Here is a 22,540-nt window from a genome sequence, read left to right on the forward strand (position 1 = left end):
GCCCACAAAAAGGATGGGAAGAACAATGGTTAAAGCAGAATGATTATGAAACACAAAAATTAAATGTGGTTTTAAAACTATGTCACCACAGATAACTGTGCAAAACCATTTTGCAGTATATAAATATCTTTAAAGAGTACTCCTGAATCCAAGAGAACTCTCACAAGGTCTATATAACTAATATCTACCCAAAGGTCAGACTCAGGGTCGGAGGAGACAGTGAGTCAGTGCCTGGTGTCGGGTGAGAGGAGGAGGAGCCAAGAGACAGCATCAGAGGGTGAGTAGAATAAATAGCTGCACTTACCGGGACTTGGGCTCAGAAAGGTCAGACTCACGGTCGGAGGAGACAGTGAGTCAGTGCCTGGTGTCGGGTGAGAGGAGGAGGAGCCAAGAGACAGCATCAGAGGGTGAGTAGAATAAATAGCTGGACTTACTAATTTGGTTAGTCCAATCTATATGTAAATTCGAGCTGGGAGTCGAAGGAGGAGCAGCTCGGAGAGAGTGACGTGGAGGTAAGCAGTTAAATACAAGGGCTTACTGGGGCTTGGGCCTACTCAAATCAGGCTGGGAGTCTGAGGAGGCAGCAGCTGGAGTTTGAGCTGTGAGTCAGAGGAGCAGGAGCTTGGAGAGAGTGACTGGGTTAATTGGTCAAGGTTAATTGGTCAAGGGGCCAGTAAAAGGGGAGGGAGCGGCCAGCGAGGAGCGGCGCACTGAGTGAGTGGGGCATTGAAGGAGTGGGACTTCCAGCCTTTGGCTCAACTGGCTAAGGCAAAAGCAGGCGAGGAGAAGGGTAAGTGGCATTATTTTAGCTCAGTCTGCCTATGGGGTTAGTGCTTTGTACTGGATGTCAGATGTGGGAACCATGGGTGAGTCCCACCCTCCCAAATAGCCACATCTGCGTCAGGTGCACCGAGATGCAGTTCCTTAAGGACCGAGTTGGGGAACTGGAGCTGCAACTTGAGGACCTACAGCTGGTAAGGGAGAGTGAGGAGTTGATAGATTCAACTTTCAGGGACATAGTTACCCCAAGACCAGATGTGTCAGGTAAGTGGGTAACTGTCAGGGGAGGGAAGAAAAATACCAGGAAAATGGAGAGCACACCTGTGAATATCCCTCTCAGTAACAGGTATATTTTGTTGGATGCTGTTGAGGGAGATGACCTGACCGAAGCTGGCAGCAGTGAACAGGTCGCTGGCATTGAGCCTGGCATGGTGGACCAAAAGGTAAAGAGGAATGCAGTGGTCATTGGGGACTCCATTGTCAGAAATACAGACAGGAGATTCTGTGAGGCAGATAGGTATGCCCGCATGGTGTGCTGCCTCCCTGGTGCAAGGATGCGGGATATCTCAAATCGGGTCCAGGGTATTCTAAAAGGGGAAGGCGAACAGCCTGATGTCTTGGTACATGTGGGTACCAATGACATAGATAAAAAGAAGGAGGAAGTACTGAAAAAGGATTACAGAGAGCTAGGACAGAAACTAAGAAATAGGACAGCCAGGGTGGTGATCTCTGGTTTGCAACCTGTGCCAAGTGTAACTGAGGACAAAAATGGACAGTTAAGTAAAATGAATGTGTGGCTGAGGGACTGGTGTAAAGGACAGGGTTTTGGCTTCTTAGATCATTGGGATCTCTTTTGGGGAAGGCATGACCTCTACAAGAAGGATGGGTTACACCTAAACCCAAAAGGGGTCAATATATTGGCAGCTAGGTTTGGTACAGCCGTCGGGTACGGTTTAAACTAATTTGGCAGGGGGGGTGGGAACCTGTATGATAGGGCAAAGGACAGAAAAGATAAAACAGGAAAAGTTAGGTTAGGCAGCGAAAGTAAAATATCAGAAAGAGCAAGGAGGGTGAAAAAAGCAAATCTGAAGGCTTTATATCTTAATGCAAGAAGCATTCGGAACAAGGTAGATGAATTAGCTGTGGAAATTGAGATAAACAAATATGATTTGATTGGGATTAAGAAACATGGCTGCAGGGTGGGCAAGCCTGGGAACTTAACATCCCGGGATATACGATATTTAGGAGGGATTGGCAAGAAAGAAAAGGGGGTGGGGTAGTATTGATGGTGAGAGAAGGGACCGACACGATTGACAGGAAGGATATTAACTCAGAAGATGCGGAATCTATATGGGTAGAACTGAGGAATAGCAAGGGGTGGAAAATGTTAGTGGGGGTGGTATATAGGCCTCCAAACAGTAGTGTAGAGGTGAGGGAAGGCATTAAAAGAGAAATTAGAAAAGCGTGCAATAAGGGAACAGCTGTCATCATGGGAGACTTTAATTTGCATATAGATTGGACTAGTCAAATTGGTAAAAATACAGAGAAGGAGGAATTCCTTGAACGTTTACGGGACAGTTATCTAGACCAATATGTCGAGGAACCAACTCGGGAGCAGGCCATTTTAGATTGGGCATTATGCAATGATAAGGGGCTAATCAGCAATCTTGTTGTGCGAGGCCCTTTGGGTAGGAGCGATCACAATATGATCGAATTCTCACTCGACATGGAGAGTGATGAAATTAAAACCGAGACTAAGGTCCTGAATATAAATAAAGGGAATTATGATGATATGAGATGGGAGTTGAGTAAGATTGATTGGGTGGTGTTTATGGAGGAGTTGACTGTGGATAGACAATGGAAAGCATTCACAGATCTAATGGAGAAATTGCAAAAATCGTTTATACCGGTTTGGCATAAAAATAAACCAAAAGAGGTGACTCAACCGTGGATAACAAGGGAAATTAGAGACAGCATTAGGTCCAAAGAGAGAGCATATCAATTGGCCAAAAAAAGTACTGCAATTGAAGACTGGGAACAGTTCAAGATGCACCAAAGGAGGACAAAGGGATTAATCAAGAGAGCAAAAATAAATTACGAAAGTAATATAAATATAAAAACCGACTGCAAAAGCTTTTATAAATATGTCAAGAGGAAAAGATTGGTGAAATCCAGAGTAGGTCCCTTGCAGTCGGAATCAGGGGAATATATAATGGGGAATAAGGAAATGACAGACCAATTAAATTCTTACTTTAGTTCTGTTTTTACAAGAGAGGATACAAATAACCTCCCAAGGATGTTGGGAAACATAGAGACTAATGCAAGGGAGGAACTGAAAGAAATCAGTATCTCTGAGGACATGGTCTTGGGGAAATTGATGGGATTGAAGGAAGATAAATCACAAGGGCCTGATAATCTACATCCTAGGGTACTCAAGGAAGTGGCCATTCAGATAGCAGATGCTTTAAGAATTATTTTCCAGAACTCGATAGACTCAGGATCAGTACCCATGGATTGGAGGGTAGCTAATGTTACCCCACTATTTTAAAAGGGGGTAGCGAAAAAGCGGGGAATTATCGGCCGGTGAGCCTTACATCAGTAGTGGGCAAAATGATGGAATCCATTATTAAGGATGTAATAGCGGAGCATATGACTAACAGAGAAGGGATCGGACGGAGACAACATGGATTTACAAAAGGTAAATTGTGCTTGACAAATCTAATGGAATTCTTTGAGATGGTGACAGGTAAAATAGATGGGGAAGAGCCAGTGGATGTGGTGTACCTGGACTTCCAAAAGGCCTTCGATAAGGTCCCGCATAAACGACTGGCTTCCAAAATCAAGGCTCATGGGATTGGGGGCAAAGTATTGATGTGGATTGAGAACTGGCTGGCAGGTAGAAGACAGAGAGTTGGGATAAATGGCTCGTTTTCTGAGTGGCAGGTGGTGACCAGTGGGGTGCCACAGGGATCTGTACTGGGACCCCAGCTGTTCACAATTTACATTAATGATCTGGATGAGGGGATTGGATGTAATATCTCCAAATTTGCAGATGACACTAAGCTAGGAGGGGTTGTGTGCACGGAAGAGGGGGTCAGGAAGCTCCAGTGTGATTTGGATAAATTGAGGGACTGGGCAGATACATGGCAAATGCACTACAATGTGGATAAATGTGAGGTTATCCACTTTGGTAATACAAACCGGAGGGCAGATTACTATTTGAATGGCAATAGATTAAGAGATGGGGAAGTGCAGAGAGACCTAGGGGTACTTGTACATCAGTCTCTGAAGGCGAGCATGCAGGTACAGCAGGCGGTTAAAAAGGCAAATGGTAAGTTGGCCTTCATATCAAGAAGGTTTGAGTATAGGTTTGAGTTTACCTGCAGCTGTACAGGGCCTTGGTGAGACCCCACCTGGAGTATTGTGTGCAGTTTTGGTCACCTTATCTAAGGAAGGATGTTCTTGCAATGGAGGGAGTGCAGAGGCGATTCACCAGGCTGATACTTGGAATGGCAGGAATGACTTATGAGGAAAGATTGTGCAAATTGGGATTGTACTCCCTGGAGTTTAGAAGATTGAGAGGGGATCTCATAGAGACATATAAAATTCTGGCAGGACTGGACAGAATGGATGCAGATGGGATGTTTCCAAGGATGGGAAAATCCAGAACCCGGGGCCATGGTTCGAGGATAATAGGCAAACCATTTAGAACCGAGATGAGGAGGAATTTCTTTACCCAAAGGGTGGTGAATCTGTGGAATTCATTGCCACAGACGGCAGTACAGGCAGGTTCATTAAATATATTTAAGAGGGAATTAGATCTATTTCTTCAGTATAAGGGTATTAAAGTTTACGGAGAGAAGGCGGGGACGGGGTACTGAACTTTAAGATCAGCTATGATCTTGTTGAATGGCGGAGCAGGCTCGAAGGGTCGAATGACCTACTCCTGCTCCTATCTTCTATGTTTCTATCAGCAGATAGTTCAACATTTATTTAACAGCCTTTGGAAAGGCTTATATAAATAAAACTATGATTCATGTGAACTTTCACTGAACTTTGGGTCTTTCCCTGTTTCACAGTTAAGACACAACCACAGAGAAGATCATCAGATCTAAAAGAACTGTCCAAGGGTTCAGAGAATGCCCAGATTTGCACCAGAGGAATTTTAATTATTTTGCAAAACAATAAAGATATTTTCTCAGATATTTAAATCTGAGAAAAGCTGTCTTTGAGAACTAAAACTCCTGCAAACTTGGGTTTGAACACATGATCTTAGCTTAATGAAGATAATCAGATTCATGGTACATATTGAAAACAGTCTCAAGACTCTCCAACAACATAGATCATTAATGGAAATCTTTGCAAATTGATTTTGCCTTTAAAGCATCGTCTTCTGTTTTTTTAGGGTGCATTTTTAAAATCCTTCCAATTTTTTTGGTACTGGCTGACCTATTTTGTATACCATTACAACATTGGTTTTTTAGATTTAAAATTCAACATCTATAAAAAGTTATGGCTGTTGCAGTGATAGATTAAATGTGACATATATAATCTTATATATGAGATTTATAAGTTTTACATTAGTAGCTGTTGAGAGCTTTATAACACATATACATTGTATTGACTGGTACTGTGTTACATACCACTTTTGTTGGGCAGTATTTCAAGCCCTGACACCCTCTCATCTTTGAAAAGTTCGATCCCATACACACAGTCGAAATCGTCGTATTTCACCAAAAAGAGCGAAGGGTTGACAGGCAGCTGGTCCAGAACTGTGCCCTTCCACTGGGTAACCACTCCCGTTTTCTCCCTCCAACCATGTTGCACTTTACTTCCAACAATACTGCGCTGTTTATAGGCAACCGGATCACTTGAATCTGCTTTGCTACGCTTCCTTGGAAGTTAAAACAGGATGGAAAAAAATTGTATTGGTTCTCAATTGCCACAGCTTCTTTAATAAAATGGTAAATGCATTTCAACAATTAACATCCTATACTGTATTATATCAGATGTATGGTTCTCAAGTATAAATTTAATAACACTATTATCCCAAACATTTTTTCATGGTTTACATATTTGGGCCAACATTTCTGCTCCAACATCAGACTCCTTTCACCATGTCAACTTATCTATTCTGCTTTTGCCTTGATGCTTTCATTTACCTTTCTGATAACTGGTCTGTAATATTTAGTTCAGCGATTCTGTGTGATATTGTTTTCTATTGTCTGTCTGATCTCTGAGTAAGAATGCCACAACCCAAGTACCTAATGTGGTATTGTATGAAGTGTGATTCTGCACCACCCTCCCCCAACAGTAACATTAACTGAAAAACACAAAGCTGGAGAAACTCAGCAGGTCAAACAGTGTACTTTATATAGTAAAGATGAAGATACAGAACCAACAATTCAGTTTGAGCACTTCATCAACTTATGAGCAAAATGTAATTAAGTGCCTGAACAAAATAGTGGGGAGAGGGCAGGAGCCAGTCCTAAAGGCAGGAGGTAACAAGTGAATAAGGGAGGGAGGGCACACCAGCAAACAGGGTGGGGCGGGGGGGGGGGGGGCGAATGGCACTGTTAAAGGAGAAGGAAGGAGGTGGAGAGCTGGAGGAAAGAAGACAAAGGGATGGCTTTGCATAAAGTTGGGCCTCTTCTTTTACCAAGCCCCATCGTGTTTGGTCTTTTCCGATAATAAGTTAAACTTACATTATTATAAATACTTTCTTCCACTTTTTCCAGGCTTTGTACCCTTTTTGAAATTCACTGTATTCCAAAGGGGCTAAATCATGATCTCAAACAAGTTACAAACATAGAGCTAACAAGAAAGTGTGCAATTGCTGGGGTTGACTGCAATACAAAGAGCAGAAGAGCAGGTCATGCAGCATCCATAGAAAGTAAAGGGTAACCAATGTTTCAGGCTGGGAAAAGGCCCATGCCCAAAACACTGATTACCTTTTACTTCCTATGGATTTTGTATGACCTGCTGAGCATCTTCAGAACGTTTGTGTACTGTGACTTTCAAACATACTGATTTTGAATTTTATTCTTCATATGAACCTCAGTGTTTTTGTTTTTATGGCTCTGTTAAAACAAACAAAAAAATTTAATTTCTACAATGCCTTCCATAACCTCACGATATCGGCAAATGGTTTACAGCCAATGAAGTGGAGATGTTGGAACCACACCACTCATTTTGCACGCAAGCTCCTACAGATTGCAGTGCGGCAATGTGTATATACAGTACTAATGCTAACGGAGGAATAAACATTGCTTAGTGAAACTCTCAACTCACCCAAACAGTGGCAAGAGTTCTTCACTGGTCCACCAGCTTGATGTTTGAAGGAATGGTTCCTTTAGAATAGTGGGGACATTCACTTGAGCAGCATGAAATCATGAGAGGGCAACAACGCAAATAACTAGGGAACATATGGTGCATCTTAAACTATCAAAGGAATATTTTCTCCAGTCACAATAGTGTGCATGCCTGTAAATGTGTCGGTGTGCACTCATGCCTGTATGTGCATGTCTGTGTGGACCTGTGTGTGCAAAGCCTTGATCATGTTTGAATAGGAGCTACTAGAGCGTCAGATATAGCATAACCTGTAATCATTCAGACTGAGAGCTGAAAGCAGAAAGAGCTTTTTAAAGCCCTCCTGGACATGAGAGGTGGAAAGACCTTCACTGCATTTCCATAATTCCATATGCAAATAATCAAATACCATGGAACATCAGACCTGCAACCATGACATGGGAGAGAAAACATTCTAAACACCAAAAGAATGAATAAAATCAGCAAGGAGTAATTTGTTCAAAAGTAACCAAGTAGAAGCAAGGTTAGTATTTAGCTAAAGAATGCTGCAAATTAAGTAGTTCAAAGAGACCAAATTATAAAAGACAACACGACAAAGAGTAAATGTAAAAACATTTCAGTCCAGTTGTGGTCAGTCAGTGCATGCAACTCCCCTAATTTCACAACCTCTAATATTAAACTTGTTATCTGTATAGGGAAGGGAGAAAGTGGGGTTTGCCCACTAACCAAGCCACTTTGTGGCAAAGGTTGATTTCAAGGCTGCCTGCTTTACTTTGCTTCAGAAAGGAAAATAATAAGGTGTTGTAACCACAGAGGAAAGTTGATAAGAATTTTGAGTTCACTCAACTTGCTACAGGACATCCCCTGGCAACAGTAAATAAATACATCGTGCCTTTAAAATTCATTTTTGTTAGTTTTTAAGCAAATGTATTCATGTCCTACAGTTGTCAGAGTTTAGACAGCAGATCCAAAACCAATAGATTGTTCCATAGTTACAGATATTGCCAAATTATAAATTAATGTAATTTCATATAATTGGCTATCATCCTCAGTTGTATGATTTGCTTGGAGTTGAGGCAGTGTTAGCTTGGGCAAGGCATGTAGTGAATTTGCTCCTGACTCAGAGTAAAAATAAATCCAAAGGGTTTCTATAAGTACATTAAAAGTAAAAGATGAGTGAGGGATAAAATTGGACCCCTTGTAGATAGCGAGGGTAGGCTGAGTGAGAAGTCTGAGGAAATGGGGGAAATTTTGAATGATTTCTTTGCCTCGCTATTCACCAAGGGAAAAAAAAATGTTGAACCAGTTGAAGTAAAGAAAAATAGTGGGGAGGTCATGAAACATATAAGGATAACCGAAGAGGTTAGTGATGGCTGTGTTAAAAAAGATAAAGGTGGATAAATCTCCCGGACCGGACAAAATATTCCCTAGGACACTCAGGGAGGCTAGTGGACAGTTAGTGGGGCCATTAACAGAGATATTTAGGATGTCACTGGCCACTGGGGTGGTGCCAAAGGATTGGAAGTTGGCGCATGTAGTTCCTCTGTTTAAGAAAGGGTCCAAATGCAAACCTGGGAATTATAGGCCTGTAAGTCTGACGTCTGTGGTAGGCAAGTTGATGCAAAGTGTTCTGAGGGATGCTATTTACAAATTTTTGGAGGTACAGGGATTGATAGGGAGTAATCAGCATGGTTTTGTCAGGGGTAGATCATGCTTGACAAACCTGATTGAGTTCTTCGAGGGGGTTACAAAAAAGGTTGATGAAGGGAAAGCTGTGGATGTTGTCTATTTGGACTTTAGTAAAGCTTTTGACAAAGTTCCCTACAGGAGGTTAGGAAAAAAGGTGGAGGCATTAGGTATAAATAAAGAGGTAGTGAAATGGATTCAGCAGTGGTTGGATGGGAGGTGTCAGAGAGTAGTGGTAGAAAATTGTTTGTCCAATTGGAGGCCGGTGACTAGTGGAGTTCCTCAGGGTTCGGTCCTGGGTCCACTATTATTTGTTATATATATTAACGATCTGGATGTAGGGGTGGAGAATTGGATAAGCAAGTTTGCGGATGACACAAAGATTGGTGGTGTTGTGGACAGTGAGGTAGATTACCGTAGATTAAAAGGTGATTTAAGAAGGCTGGAGGTGTGGGCTGAGAAATGGCTGATGGAATTTAATACAGATAAATGTGAGGTGCTACATTGAATGGTAGACAATTGAGGAGTGCAGAGCAACAAAGGGATTTAGGAGTTATGGTAAATAGTACCCTCAAGGCTGATACTCAGGTAGATGGTGTGGTGAAGAAGGCATTTGGAATGTTGGCCTTCATAAATCGGAGTATTGAATTCAAGAGTAGGGAGGTTATGATGAAATTGTACAAGGCATTGGTGAGGCCAAATTTGGAGTACTGTGTACAGTTTTGGTCACCAAATTATAGAAAAGATATAAACAAAATGGAGAGAGTACAGAGAAGGTTCACGAGAATATTGACAGGATTTCAGGGTCTGAGTTACAGGGAAAGGTTGTGCAGACTGGGGCTTTTTTCTCTGGAGCATAGAAGATTGAAAGGGGACTTGATAGAGGTGTTTTAAGATTTTAAAAGGGACAAGCAAATGTGGATAGGCTTTTTCAATTAAGAAAGGGGGAGATTCAAACTAGAGGACATGGTTTAAGATTGAAGGGGGAAAATTATAAGGGGAACATGAGGGGAAATTTCTTTACGCAGAGGGTGGTGGGGATGTGGAATGAGCTTCCGGCAGACGTGGTCAAGGCGGGATCATTGGTGACATTTAAGGAAAGACTGGATCGTTACATGGATAGGAGGGGACTAGAGGGGTATTCACCGGGTGTTGGTCAGTGGTACTAGGAGGGTGGGGATTTGCTACGGCATGGACTAGTATGGCCGAATTGGCCTGTTCTGTGCTGTAAGTGGTTATATGCTTATATGGTTCAGCATGGCAGTCATGTCCTCAACCAGAGATTGAAGCACAAAATATATTGGGCAACTCTTCCATTGCTGTACTGCCCTGTCATAGGGGCTGTTAGGCAACACCTGTCTGCCATTTGATGTTGAAATAAAAGATACCTTGGCATTTTTTAAATGCTGAAGTCCTTTCTCAGGTACACAAAAGATGATCCTCTTGACAGCACAAGCATATAGCAGCATGCAAACTGAGAACTCCACACAGAAACCACACTTCAAAAGTTGGGTACAGTGCATTTTTGGGAGATCCTGATGCTGTGAAAGGCTGTGAAATTGCAGTCTTTCCTAATTCTTTTCCATCAGCAATTTTACATGATATTCCTTTGTACTCATTTGTGTTCACTGCTTCACATAATACTTCATATGTGTGTAGAGATGCAAGGTTATCTCCTACACTTGGAAGAGGTGACCTGTAACTCTCAGGCCTCCCGACAATGCCAATTTTCATTGCAACAGCATCGGCAATGTTCAGATGCCTCTGGCCCAAGGTTTGGAATTATTTACTCCAATAACTTCACTGACTTCAGGGCATATTAAAAGCCTATTTCTTTGACCGAGCATTTGGTCACCTGTGCTACAATATAGCTGAGAATCCAATTTTTCTCATTCGATATTGGCTCCTGCGTAGTGCCCTAGGACATTTTAATACATTTAAGATATCACTTTGCAGTTGACGACGATGATAACATTCTTAGCAATCAATGTGGTGCAAGGAGTGTTTTCCATGATGGATTGCAGCCAAGAGAGTTTGAACAACATTCAATATAAGCCATATTTCAGCAAGGCAAAAACCGTCATGTGCCAAGTTGCCTGAGGCCCGCAGAGTCTCCGAGACCCTATTGTGAAGCAAAACAGGGCATTTTTGCATTCAACTCTTGCTACAAACCAACAAGCCATTAAATTCCAGATTCCTCATATCACAAGGCTGGACATTAAAACCAATTGCAAGCCTGAGACTCCATTTAACCTCCTAGAACTGCTGGAGGACAAAATTAAATGTAGGAGGAGGAAAACAGCAGCAGGATGGAAATGTAAACTCAACATGTTCAATGGCACCCAACCAGCTGCTTCGGAGAGAACAGCTGCAGTGTGAAGAGACAGGACATAACCAGCAGAAGTCGGGAAGTAGAAAATGCCAAGACAGTTAAAGCCATGGATAACGTTGCCATCTATTCGCTCTTTACAATTATTCATGTGGTTTATAATGGAATGCCATTTAACAAATGTCAATCTGATTTTTTTTAGACCAAGCTGGAAGAAGAGAGCAAGGGAGTGAGGGAAGGTGGACATTTTCATCCTGTTCTCAACCAACAGTCAAGGTCAGATATACTCAAGCAACGACAACTGGATAATAAATCAGCAGTTAAGACACCGGAATGGAGTTTTCGTTTAGGGCCACCATGTTTAGTTGAGTACAACCTCTCAAAATGTTGGTTATGCATCTTTACCTTTGTTAATATAAACGACATTGTTTGGCCTGCTGAGCTTTTCCAGCATTTGGTGTGTTTTTTTTTACTTCAACCAAGGCGTCTACCTTGAATTTTGTGGATAAGGGATGAAGGGCACACCAGTAAACAAGGGGAGGGCCGCCACCATCTTGTTCGGGCACCTGCCCACATTGTGCTCATACCTTGATGAAGGGCTTGAGCCCGAAATGTTATCGTTGCTATAGTAGGTCAGTATAGTTTAGTACAGTACACTGTTTGACTTGCTCAGTTTCTCCAGCATTGTTTTTACTTCAGTCACGGTGTCTGCATTCCTTTTTATTTTACTCCTTTAAAGATTAAACTTGATCTATTTAAGATCACTGAGTAAACAACACGCAAGTGACCTCATCAAGTATTCAAGACACAAACGATAATGACGCAAGCATTTACTTATCAATAATTACACTTGATTCAGCCCCATGAGGCAACTTGGAAAATTTTATTACCACAAATATACCTCTCATAATCTTGTAAGTCTCTATTAAATCTCCCCTCATTCTTGTTCACGCCAAGGAATAAAGTCCAAACCTGTTTAATCTTTCCCTGTAACTCAACTCCTGAAGACCCAGCCACATCCAAGTAAATCTTCTCTACACTCTTTCAATCTTATCGATATCTTTCCTGCATTTAGGCATCCAGAATTGCACACAATATTCCAAATTTGGCTTCACCAATGTCTTAAACAACTTTATCATAAACTCCTATACTCAATACTTTGATGTATAAAGCATAAAATGCTAAAGGCTTCCTTTACAACTCTGTCCACCTCCAGGGAATCTGCATTCCCAGATTTCTTTGATAGAAGATAGGAGCAGGATTAGGTTATTCGGCCCTTCGAGCCTGCTCCGCCATTCAACGAGATCATGGCTGATCTTAAAGTTCAGTACCCCGTCCCCGCCTTCTCTCCGTAACCCCTAATTCCCTTATACTGAAGAAATATATCTAATTCCCTCTTAAATATATTCAACGAACCTGCCTTTACTGCTCTCTGTGGCAATGAATTCCACAGATTCACCACACTCTGGGTAAAGAAATTCCACCTCATCTCGGTTCTAAATGGTTTGCCTATTATCCTCGAAGCATGGCCGCAGGTTCTGGACTCCCCCACCATTGGAAACATCCCTTCTGCATCCATTCTGTCCAGTCCTGCCAGAATTTTATATGTCTCTATGAGATCCCCTCTCAATCTTCTAAACTCCAGGGAGTACAATCCCAATTTGCGCAATCTTTCCTCATAAGTCATTCCTGCCATTCCAGGTATTAGCCTGGTGAATTGCCTCTGCACTCCCTCCATTGCAAGAACATCCTTCCTTAGATAAGGTGACCAAAACTGCACACAATACTACAGGTGGGGTCTCACCAAGGGTCTGTACAGCTGCAGTAAGGTATCCTTATTCCTATACTCCAACCCTCTTGATATGAAGAACAACATACCATTTGTCTTTTTAACTGCCTGATGTACCTGCATGCTCGCCTTCAGTGACTGGTACACAAGAACCCCATGGTCTCTCTGCACTTCCCCATCTCCCAATCTATTGCCATTCAAATAGTAATCTGCCCTCTGGTTTGCATTACCAAAGTGGATAACCTCACATTTATCCACATTGTAGTGCATTTGCCATGTATCTGCCCAGTCCCTCAATTTATCCAAATCACACTGGAGCTTCCTGACCCCCCTCTTCAATGCATACAACCTCTCCTAGCTTTGTGTCGTCTGCAAATTTGGAGATATTACATCCAATCCCCTCATCTAGATCATTAATGTAAATTGAGAACAGCTGGGGTCCCAGTACAGATCCCTATGGCACCCCACTGGTCACCGCCTGCCACTCAGAAAATGAGCCCTTTATCCCAACTCTCTGTCTTCTATCTGCCAGCCAGTTCTCAATCCACATCAATACCTTGCCCCCAATCCCATGAGCCTTGATTTTGCATGCCAGTCGTTTATGTGGGACCTTATCGAAGGCCTTTTGGAAATCCAGGTACACCACATCTACTGGCTCTCCCCCATCTATTTTACCTGTCACCATCTCAAAGAATTCCAATAGATTTGTCAAGCACGATTTACCTTTTGTAAATCCAAGTTGACTCTGTCCGATCCCTTCTCTGCTAGTCATATGCTCCGTTATTACATCCTTAATAATGGATTCCATCATTTTGCCCACTACTGATGTAAGGATCACTGGCCTATAATTCCCCGTTTTTTTCTCTACCCCACTTTTTAAATAGTGGGGTAACATTAGCTACCCTCCAATCCATGGGTACTGATCCTGAGTCTATCGAGTTCTGGAAAATAATTCTTAAAGCATCTGCTATCTGAATGGCCACTTCCTTGAGTACCCTAGGATGTAGATTATCAGGCCCTTGGGATTTATCTTCCTTCAATCCCATCAATTTCCCCAAGACCATGTCCTTAGAGATACTGATTTCTTTCAGTTCCTCCCTTGCATTAGTCTCTATGTTTCCCAACATCCTTGGGAGGTTATTTGTATCCTCTCTCGTAAAAACAGAACTAAAGTAAGAATTTAATTGGTCTGCCATTTCCTTATTCCCCATTATATATTCCCCTAATTCTGACTGCAAGGGACCTACTCTGGATTTCACCAATCTTTTCCTCTTGACATATCTATAAAAGCTTTTGCAGTTGGTTTTTGTTTGCCGCAAGCTTACTTTCATAATTTATTTTTGCCCTCTTGATTAATCCCTTTGTCCTCCTTTGGTGCATCTTGAACTGTTCCCAGTCTTCAGATTTGGAACTTTTTTTGGCTAATTGATATGCTCTCTCTTTGGACCTAATGCTGTGTCCAATTTCCCTTGTTATCCACGGTTGAGTCACCTTTTTTGGTTTATTTTTATGCCAAACCAGTATAAATGATTTTTGCAATTTCTCCATTAGATCTGTGAATGCTTTCCATTGTCTATCCACCGTCAACCCCCCCCATAAACACCACCCAATCAATCTTACTCAACTCCCGTATCATACCATCATAATTCCCTTCATTTAAATTCAGGAGCTTAGTCTCGGTTTTAATTTCTTCACTCTCCATGTCGAGTGAGAATTCGATCATATTGTGATCGCTCCTACCCAAAGGGCCTTGTACAACAGATTGCTGATTAGCCCCTTTTCATTACATAATACCCAGTCTAAAGTGGCCTGCTCCCGAGTTGGTTCCTCGACATATTGGTCTAGATAACCGTCCCGTAAACATTCAAGGAATTCCTCCTCCTCAGTATTTTTACTAATTTGGCTAGTCCAATCTATATGTAAATTAAAGTCTCCCATGATGACAGCTGTTCCCTTATTACACGCTTCTCTAATTTCTCTTTTTATGCCTTCCCTCACCTCTACATTACTATTTAGAGGCCTAAATACCACCCCCACTAACATTTTCCACCCCTTGCTATTCCTCAGTTCTACCCATATAGATTCTGCATCTTCCGAGTTAATATCCTTCCTGTCAATCGTGTTGGTCCCTTCTCTCACCATCAAAGCTACCCCACCCCCTTTTCTTTCTTGCCGATCCCTCCTAAATATTGTATAGCCTGGGATGTTAAGTTCCCAGGCTTGCCCACCTTACAGCCATGTTTCTGTAATCCCAATCAAATCGTATTTGTTTGTCTCAATTTCTACAGCCAATTCATCTACCTTGTTCCGAATGCTTCTTGCATTAAGATATAAAGCCTTCAGATTTGCTCTGCACTCCTCAGTGTCCTACCATTTACTGTGTATGTCCTACCTCGGTTTACTCTCTCAAAATGCCATTCCTCACCTTTATCTTCATCTGCCATTTTTTAGCCCATTCTCCCATTTGGTCCAGATCTCTCTACAAGCTTTGAAAATTTTACTCGCTATCCACAACACCTTCTATCTTTGTGTCATCAGCAAATTTACTGATCCAATTTGCTACATTATCATCCAGATTATTGATATAGACAACAAACACAGATCCCTGAGGCATACCACTAATCACAGGCCTCCAGTCTGAGAAGCAACCATCCACTACCACTCTCTGTTTTCTCCCATACAGCCAATTTCAAATCAAGTTTACAACCTCTCCATGGATACCTAGTGCCTTAACCTTCTGAACTAACCTCCCATGTGTGACATTGTCAAAGGATTTTCTGAAGTCCATGTCGACAACATCTACAGCCTTTCCTTCATTTACCTTCTTGGTAGCTTCCTCGAAAAACTCTAGAGGATTCATTAAACAAGACCGACCACGCAAAAGCCATGCTGACTGTCCTTAATCAGTCCAAATACCTATATATCCTATCTCTCAGAACTCCTTCCAGTAATTCACCTACTACTTACTTCAGTGTAACATAACCCGCCCCCCACCCCCACATCCATGTTGCCTCCACCCAGTGACACTTCTCCTCAAATCACCTCATTAAAACCAAAGCAAAACTTTTTGGATGTTGGAAACCTAAAATAGATACAGAAAATGTTGGAAGTGCTCTCAAGATTAAGGCAACGCCAAAGGAGAGAGGAGAAATAAACAGATTCCATCCTCAAATGCAAAGCTCTAAAAATAAGCAGGTTGGGAAAAAGCAGAGAAGGGAGAAATATCTAGACATGCCTTTTTTTTTAATGAAACACATCAGATTATTAGTGTAGTTTCCTTGCTCTGTTATCTTACGAGGTCAACATGGTTGTTAATAAAACTGAACTCTATCAAATACCCCTTTTACACCAAGATCCTGTGTTTAAAGCTTGGTTGGATCGGATTGAAGGGTTGACACTGAACCAAAAAAGCCACTTCAGTGCGATCTTTTTCATATGGATCTGACATCCTGGTGCAAAAGGAGGCAGGGGTTGCAGCATTACAGCGATGACATCCCGGGAAGATGGGTAAGCCTTTTATACTGGAGCCGATGAGAAACAAATCAATTCTGATACTACCTACCTTGGTGGGTAAGTACTGGGATGAAAATGATCCTCCCTTACTGTTTTGGTCACATTCACACAGGTAAGTGAAATGGTAAAAAGGCGATTAATTACTATCTCTCATGGGAGTGTAAAAGGGCCTAAGGAGGAGGAGAAATGGGCCACAAAGAAAGCCCTGAACTGCCTCTGGGATAAAGTCACTCAGGAAGTGATTTGATAAACTGAAGCTGTGATTGCAATGAGAATTAAATCTTTTGCCTCATTCATACCTCAAGGGCGACCATTTGTGATTTTGTATCTTGAGCTTTGTTGTGAGCCCATTGAAAGAATAATGTTCACAATAAAATGACAATCAACCATTTTAACATTTATTCACTCCCTGTCTCTGCACCTAGTCATTCTCTATCATTTGTTGCCCATCCTGTCCTCAGCATTCATTGCATTTGCTGTTTACCTTCAGCAGCTCTCACCTTGCTGATGCAAGGTTTTGCTTGATGTAATATGAACCTCCGAAATTCTAAAAACTTAGCACTCTCCAGGACGAAGCAGCTTGCTTGATTAGCATCCAATCAACTAGATGTACATTGTGCCTGCAGTGTGTGTTATCCACAAAATATAAGGCTACTTTCATGGCACCTTGCAAAACCACAACTCTTACCAGCAAGAAGGACATGGCAGTGAGCACACTGGACACTTACACCTGCTGGCTCCCCTACAAGCACACAGCATCCTGATTTAGAAATATTTTGAGGTTTCTTCATTACTGGTGGTTGGGTCCACCTCCTGAAACTCTTTACCCTAAAGCAATGTGGAAGGACTTGTTCAAGAAGGCAACTCACTGCCACCTTCCTAAAGGCAATTAAGGACTGGCAATAAGTGCAGACATCACCAGCAATTCCAACATCCGAAAAATTGGTTAAAAACCATCCTGTGATCATTTCAACAGGATTTGCCTTTTGCTAAGCTCCTTAATGTATTCAATAGCAACAAATTTCCTAATTTCTACAGTGAGGTTAGCAGTGTAAAAACACTGAAGATGATGTGGAGTTAACTCAGATTACTCCTGTATCCAATGGTATGGTACAAGTTCCACATCTTCACATGTACCCAGTTCCTAAATCCAGCAGACATCTATGGATATCCAGGGGACTTCCCATGAATTAGAAATCATCAAACTGAATGGCCCTGCTCCAGGTACTTAATGACCACCACAAAAATAACTGCTCTGGGTTGTGTTCAGTCTCAATGTTCCTCTTTACCTAGGAGGCTTCTTCCTCTTCAACATGTTCACATGAATTCCAGCAACTCTGCAAGAGACTGCAAAAAAAAGAGAACATTCTGTTATATGGAGACATAAATCTTGGTTCCTACAATATACAAACAACAGTAGACATTCCAAGTGACAAAATGAATCTTGGACTTAGCTTTAAAATACTGGGCATCAGTGCTAAGGACTGCAACCCCACCTCCACAATTTGAACGGGAATAAAATGGAAAATCAGACAGTGACAGGCAACTAACAGGTCAGAGGACTGGCAGGGACTGGGAAGATGGAGAATTTTTAAAAAAGTATTACAGTAGTTCCAAAAGATAAAAGTTTATTGTTCATGCAATGGAAAATTTAAAACTGACTGTTTGGGTCCAAGCACTCCAAATTTAGTATAAAAACAAACTGTAGTTATGACTCAAACAGCAAATAAGATTAAAAGCAATGCAGTCAGCTCTAGCTTTCTCAAAACTCAGTCTAAAAACCATTAGCTGCCAACGACTCTAGCTGCCAACAGTTCTTGTTTGACATATATCTATGAAACAACTTTAACTTGAACCATTCATTTTAATATCAGAGCCAAACAAAACAGAAGTTATGCAAATTCACAGTGGAATTTCCTGTTTATGTTCCAATTAGTGGTCTTCCAATTACCAAGCATTCTGGTTTCTGGCAGGTAATTTTTTTTCTGAACTATTACCATGTTAAACGTATAGATAAGGTCAGTCAGCCCCTTTTTCCCAGGGCAGGAGTAGCAAACGTTAGAAGTTATCTGTACAAAGTTTACATCAGGGATTTTCTTTTACACACAGAGAGTTGTGGGTGCCTGGAATGCATTGCCAGGGGTGGGAGTGGAACAATCTGTAGATTTCCGATTTACATCACATGACAACACATACAACTCTGAGATTCCTCTTTACCACGGGCATTTAAGAGTTTCTTAGGCAGGCACACGATGAAAGGAAAATAGAGGGTTATGAAGTAGCGAGGTTTTAGTTTTCTCTTTGGTAAGTCGTGGGTCGAAGTGTTTGTACTGTGCTGTCATAAGCAGCTCAATATCTTGATTCCCTCCAACAATAAACATTGTAGCCCAACGACAATTAAAGACATTGTATGTAACCAATGAGCCGTCTTACTTTTTGTACATTATTATTGTTATTATTTTATTTTTTATAGTATTGTTGGAAGATGGTTATAATGCAGTCTGACGCTGCTGCAACAACACCGAATTTCTTGACTTGCTCATGCCAATAAATCCTGATCCTGATGAACTCTGCACCATGTTATTGAAGCAACTTATTAACTGTGAAGATGAAGTATTTCCCACTGATTTTGTGTGATCAAGCGGCATGTTTAGTGTGGAGGTTAGCACAATGCTGCTCTTAGCCAGCAACTAAGACCGGGGTTCAAATCCCATGCGTTCTGTAAGGAGTGCTTATGTTCTCCCAAGTCTTTGCCATCTTTGAGGGACCACCCTGCTGTTTTCTCACCCACAACATGCCTCTTAAACATCATCACTGCAACTCCTTTGTCAGTGTTCTCCACATAGCAACTCCACTGTGTAAAAAATAGAAACCTACCCATTAGATCCCTTTTAAAACTGCTTCTTCTCACCTTTAAATCCATATCCTCTTTTTTGTGTTTGATACCCTAACCTTGGGGAAAAAAAAGATTTTGATTATCTACCTTATCTATGCCTCTCATAAATCTCACATCCATTCTATCCCCATAACTTTCCTTCTTATTCAGGCAACATCCTGGAGGATCTTCTCTGCACTCTCTCCAGTGCAATTATCCCCTTAGTGTGGAGACCAGAACTATTTAGAGTGTTCTACGGGCAGTCTAACCAGTGCCTTGAAGAGTTGCAAAATAGCACCCCAATTTTTGTATTCTATGACTCAACCCTATTAGTAATCTTTCTTCAACATCTTTCCATCCATGTTGCCACTTTCAGGGAACAAAGGACTAGAAACCCCTTGGTCTTTCTTTTCAACATTCTCTCGCATCCTAACATTTACCATATGTGTCCTACTTCCATTTGACCTCTCAAAATATATCACTTCACACTTGACAGGATTACATTCCATGCGCCAGTGCTTTGCTCTATTCTTCATCTGACTGAAATCCTGTTGTGGTTCGAGTGACCCATTCAACTCTTCACTATTCTATTCATTTATTTTCTGAACACATTCAGTCACCATCTCGGAGGATCTTTCCTGGACCCAACACACTAATGGCATCGTGAAGAAAGTACCTCAGCGCTTCTGCTTCTTCAGGAGTTGGTAGAAGTTTGATATGACATTGGAAACCCTGGCAAATTTCTACAGATACGTGCTGACCAGCTGCATCACAGTCTGGTACAGAGATACCAATACCCTCCTGAGCATAAAGCTGAGCAAAAGGTAGTGGACACAACCCAAGACATCACAGGCAAAACCCTCCCCACCATCGAGAACATCTACAGGGAATGATGACGTCGGAGAGCCGCAGCAATGATCAAGGATCCATATCACGCAGCACACGCTCTGTTCTCATTGCTGCCATCAGTTAAGAGGTATGGGTGCCACAAGTCTCATATCACCAAGTTCAGGAACAGCTGCTCCCCCCTCCACCATCAGACTCCTCAACAACAAACTCAATCAGGAGCTCATTTAAGGACTTTTTAATTTGCACTTTTTTCCCCTCTCCTTATTGCAGTTTGTTTACATTTCTTTATATGTTCACGTGTACATTGAGTACCGTTTTTTTACGCGCTATCAATAAATGGTAATTCTGCCTGACCTGCAGAAAAAAGAATCTCTGGGTTTTATGTGACAATAAATCTGAAATCTGATGCTGAGGATTTTCTCTGAATAATTTTATGTTTCACTTCTTCACTACAGGTCCAGAGATTTTGCAGATGTGGGAAAAAAAAAACAAATTAATGTGATATGCCCTCTCCCCCCATAGACTTGGCCATCAACTGATAGGGTCCCGTTCATCAGGAAACGTTATCTCCCTCTTGCACTGACTTTTGAGAAGATGCACAAAATTGACTTTTCATATTGTATGATTCAATTATTATAAAAACAATAACTTATGTGCTACTTCAGACACCTGAGCACAAAAATCTGGGCTGAGGATCCAATATGTTACTCAAGGAATTTTGCACCATTGAAGGTGCCATCTTTTGGATGACAGTTGCCCTTTGAGCCTTGAATGAGAAAAGCAAAGAGGTATGACATTATTATTTCAAATAAAAGTAGGGAGATCTGCCAGGTGACATGGTCAATACTTATCTCTCAATCAATATCTTAAAAATGGACTAGCTGGTGTAAACAATTTGGTTGCTGCATTTCCAATATTACAACAGTGACTTGACCAATGGTTTGCAACCTTTTTTTTCCCCACTCACATCCTATTCCATAGGTGCTCTGTGGTTAGTAAGGGATTACTTAAGGTGGTATGTTAGTGGAAAGAAATAGGTTGAAAACCATTGGACTAGACCAAATACTTAATTGGCTACAAGGTGCCTCGAGATTTACTCAAAGGGATGTGGAAAACACACTAAGTTATTGTATGTCAGTCTGTTTCCTCCTCATCCCACTGAGATAAGGAAAACAGCTCATGCAGTATGAAATGTCTTCTTTGCAGCTACTAAATCTGTACCAGCAAGCATAACCCTGTGTTTAGTGCACATCATGTGTTGCATTTACAGAGATGTGTTTGCTCAGGGGGTAATGGGGCCCTGGGTCTGCTCAAGTGGGAACTAACATATCTCTGATAAATTTCAACTGTAACATCTGTACATTAATTGTCCTAAAAATAGCTGCCTTTTAAATAGCAGTTCTTGCTCTTTGTGGACCATTTACCCATATGGAAAGTTCCATTCACCTACCATCCACATTAGACTGTGAAAGTTAACCTTTTCCTTTGTCCACAGCATACCTTACTCCAATTCTTTCACCAGTTTATATTTTCATTTAAACCTTTAAATCAAGGATCAATTTTCAGTTTTCGACAAAAGGCTCAGTTCTAAAAATGTACCTCCGAAATGCCATCACCTGAAGGCTCCTGACCAGCTACTACCCGAGTTGGAAACATACTGCCATCATTGGGAATAAAGACTAAACTCTCTCAGAACATCTTTGGGGAGCGTTGCTGTTGGAGAGTAGCCACGATCATCACGGATCCACACCACCCAGCACACGCTCTGTTCTCACTCCTACCATCAAGAAAAAGGTATAGGTGCCACAAAACCTGCACCACTGGGTTTAGGAACAGACTCCATTATCAGACTCAACAACAATAAACTCAATCAGAAACTCATTTAAGACTCTTAATTTTGCACTTTATCGTCTGTTCCCCCCCCCCCCCCCCACACTGCACAGTTTACATTTGTTTATTTGTTTACATGTGTACATTTTTTTGCACCATCAATAAGCGGTAATTCTGCCTGGCCTGCGTTAGAAACGTATCAGGGGTATAGGCTAATTGGGTGTAAACTGGGCGGCATGGATTTGTGGGCCAAAATGGCCTGTTGCATAGCTGTATGTCTAAAACAAATCTCTGGGTTGTATGTGATGTCATGTATATTATCTGACAATAAATCTGAATGAACAGACCAGAATGGTTTAAGAAGGAAGGTCACCATCACTGTCTCATGAACAATCAGGGATGGGCAGTAAATGTAGGGAAGGTTCGCAATGTCTACATTTATTACAATGATTTTGTTTTTGGAATTCTTCTGGGTTTGGAAAGCAAAGAATTTGAAATGCGACATTACAATTCCTGCTTCTGATCGTTGCCTAGAGATGCCTCAAATCTGGTCTTGCTAAGAACTTTTGGCCAAACAGGA

The 22,540-nt window shown here is 41.6% G+C and overlaps 1 protein-coding gene and 1 long non-coding RNA gene across 9 annotated transcripts in view; one reads left to right on the forward strand and one right to left on the reverse strand.

The window, feature by feature from the left end:
* Positions 1-22,540, reverse strand: part of LOC138758736 (spindlin-1-like) — a 77,903-nt gene that overhangs the window by 22,819 nt on the left and 32,544 nt on the right. For 6 of the 8 annotated variants that reach the window (XM_069928072.1, XM_069928075.1, XM_069928074.1 and 3 more), the window contains 2 exons: positions 17,696-17,753; positions 5,424-5,674 (listed from right to left, as the gene is read on the reverse strand). In XM_069928072.1, coding sequence (XP_069784173.1) covers positions 5,424-5,674; positions 17,696-17,753 — 309 coding nt within the window. Of the gene's footprint in view, positions 1-5,423; positions 5,675-17,695; positions 17,754-19,317; positions 19,359-22,540 lie in introns of all 8 variants that reach the window. The other 2 variants (XM_069928076.1, XM_069928079.1) reach the window with 1 other exon arrangement.
* On the forward strand, positions 319-21,964 carry LOC138758739 (uncharacterized). Its single transcript, XR_011354410.1, has 3 exons — positions 319-407; positions 11,307-11,468; positions 18,880-21,964. It is a non-coding gene; the product is annotated as an uncharacterized lncRNA (long non-coding RNA).

The sequence above is a fragment of the Narcine bancroftii genome, chromosome 3, assembly GCF_036971445.1.
Source record: "Narcine bancroftii isolate sNarBan1 chromosome 3, sNarBan1.hap1, whole genome shotgun sequence".
NCBI lineage: Eukaryota > Metazoa > Chordata > Chondrichthyes > Torpediniformes > Narcinidae > Narcine > Narcine bancroftii.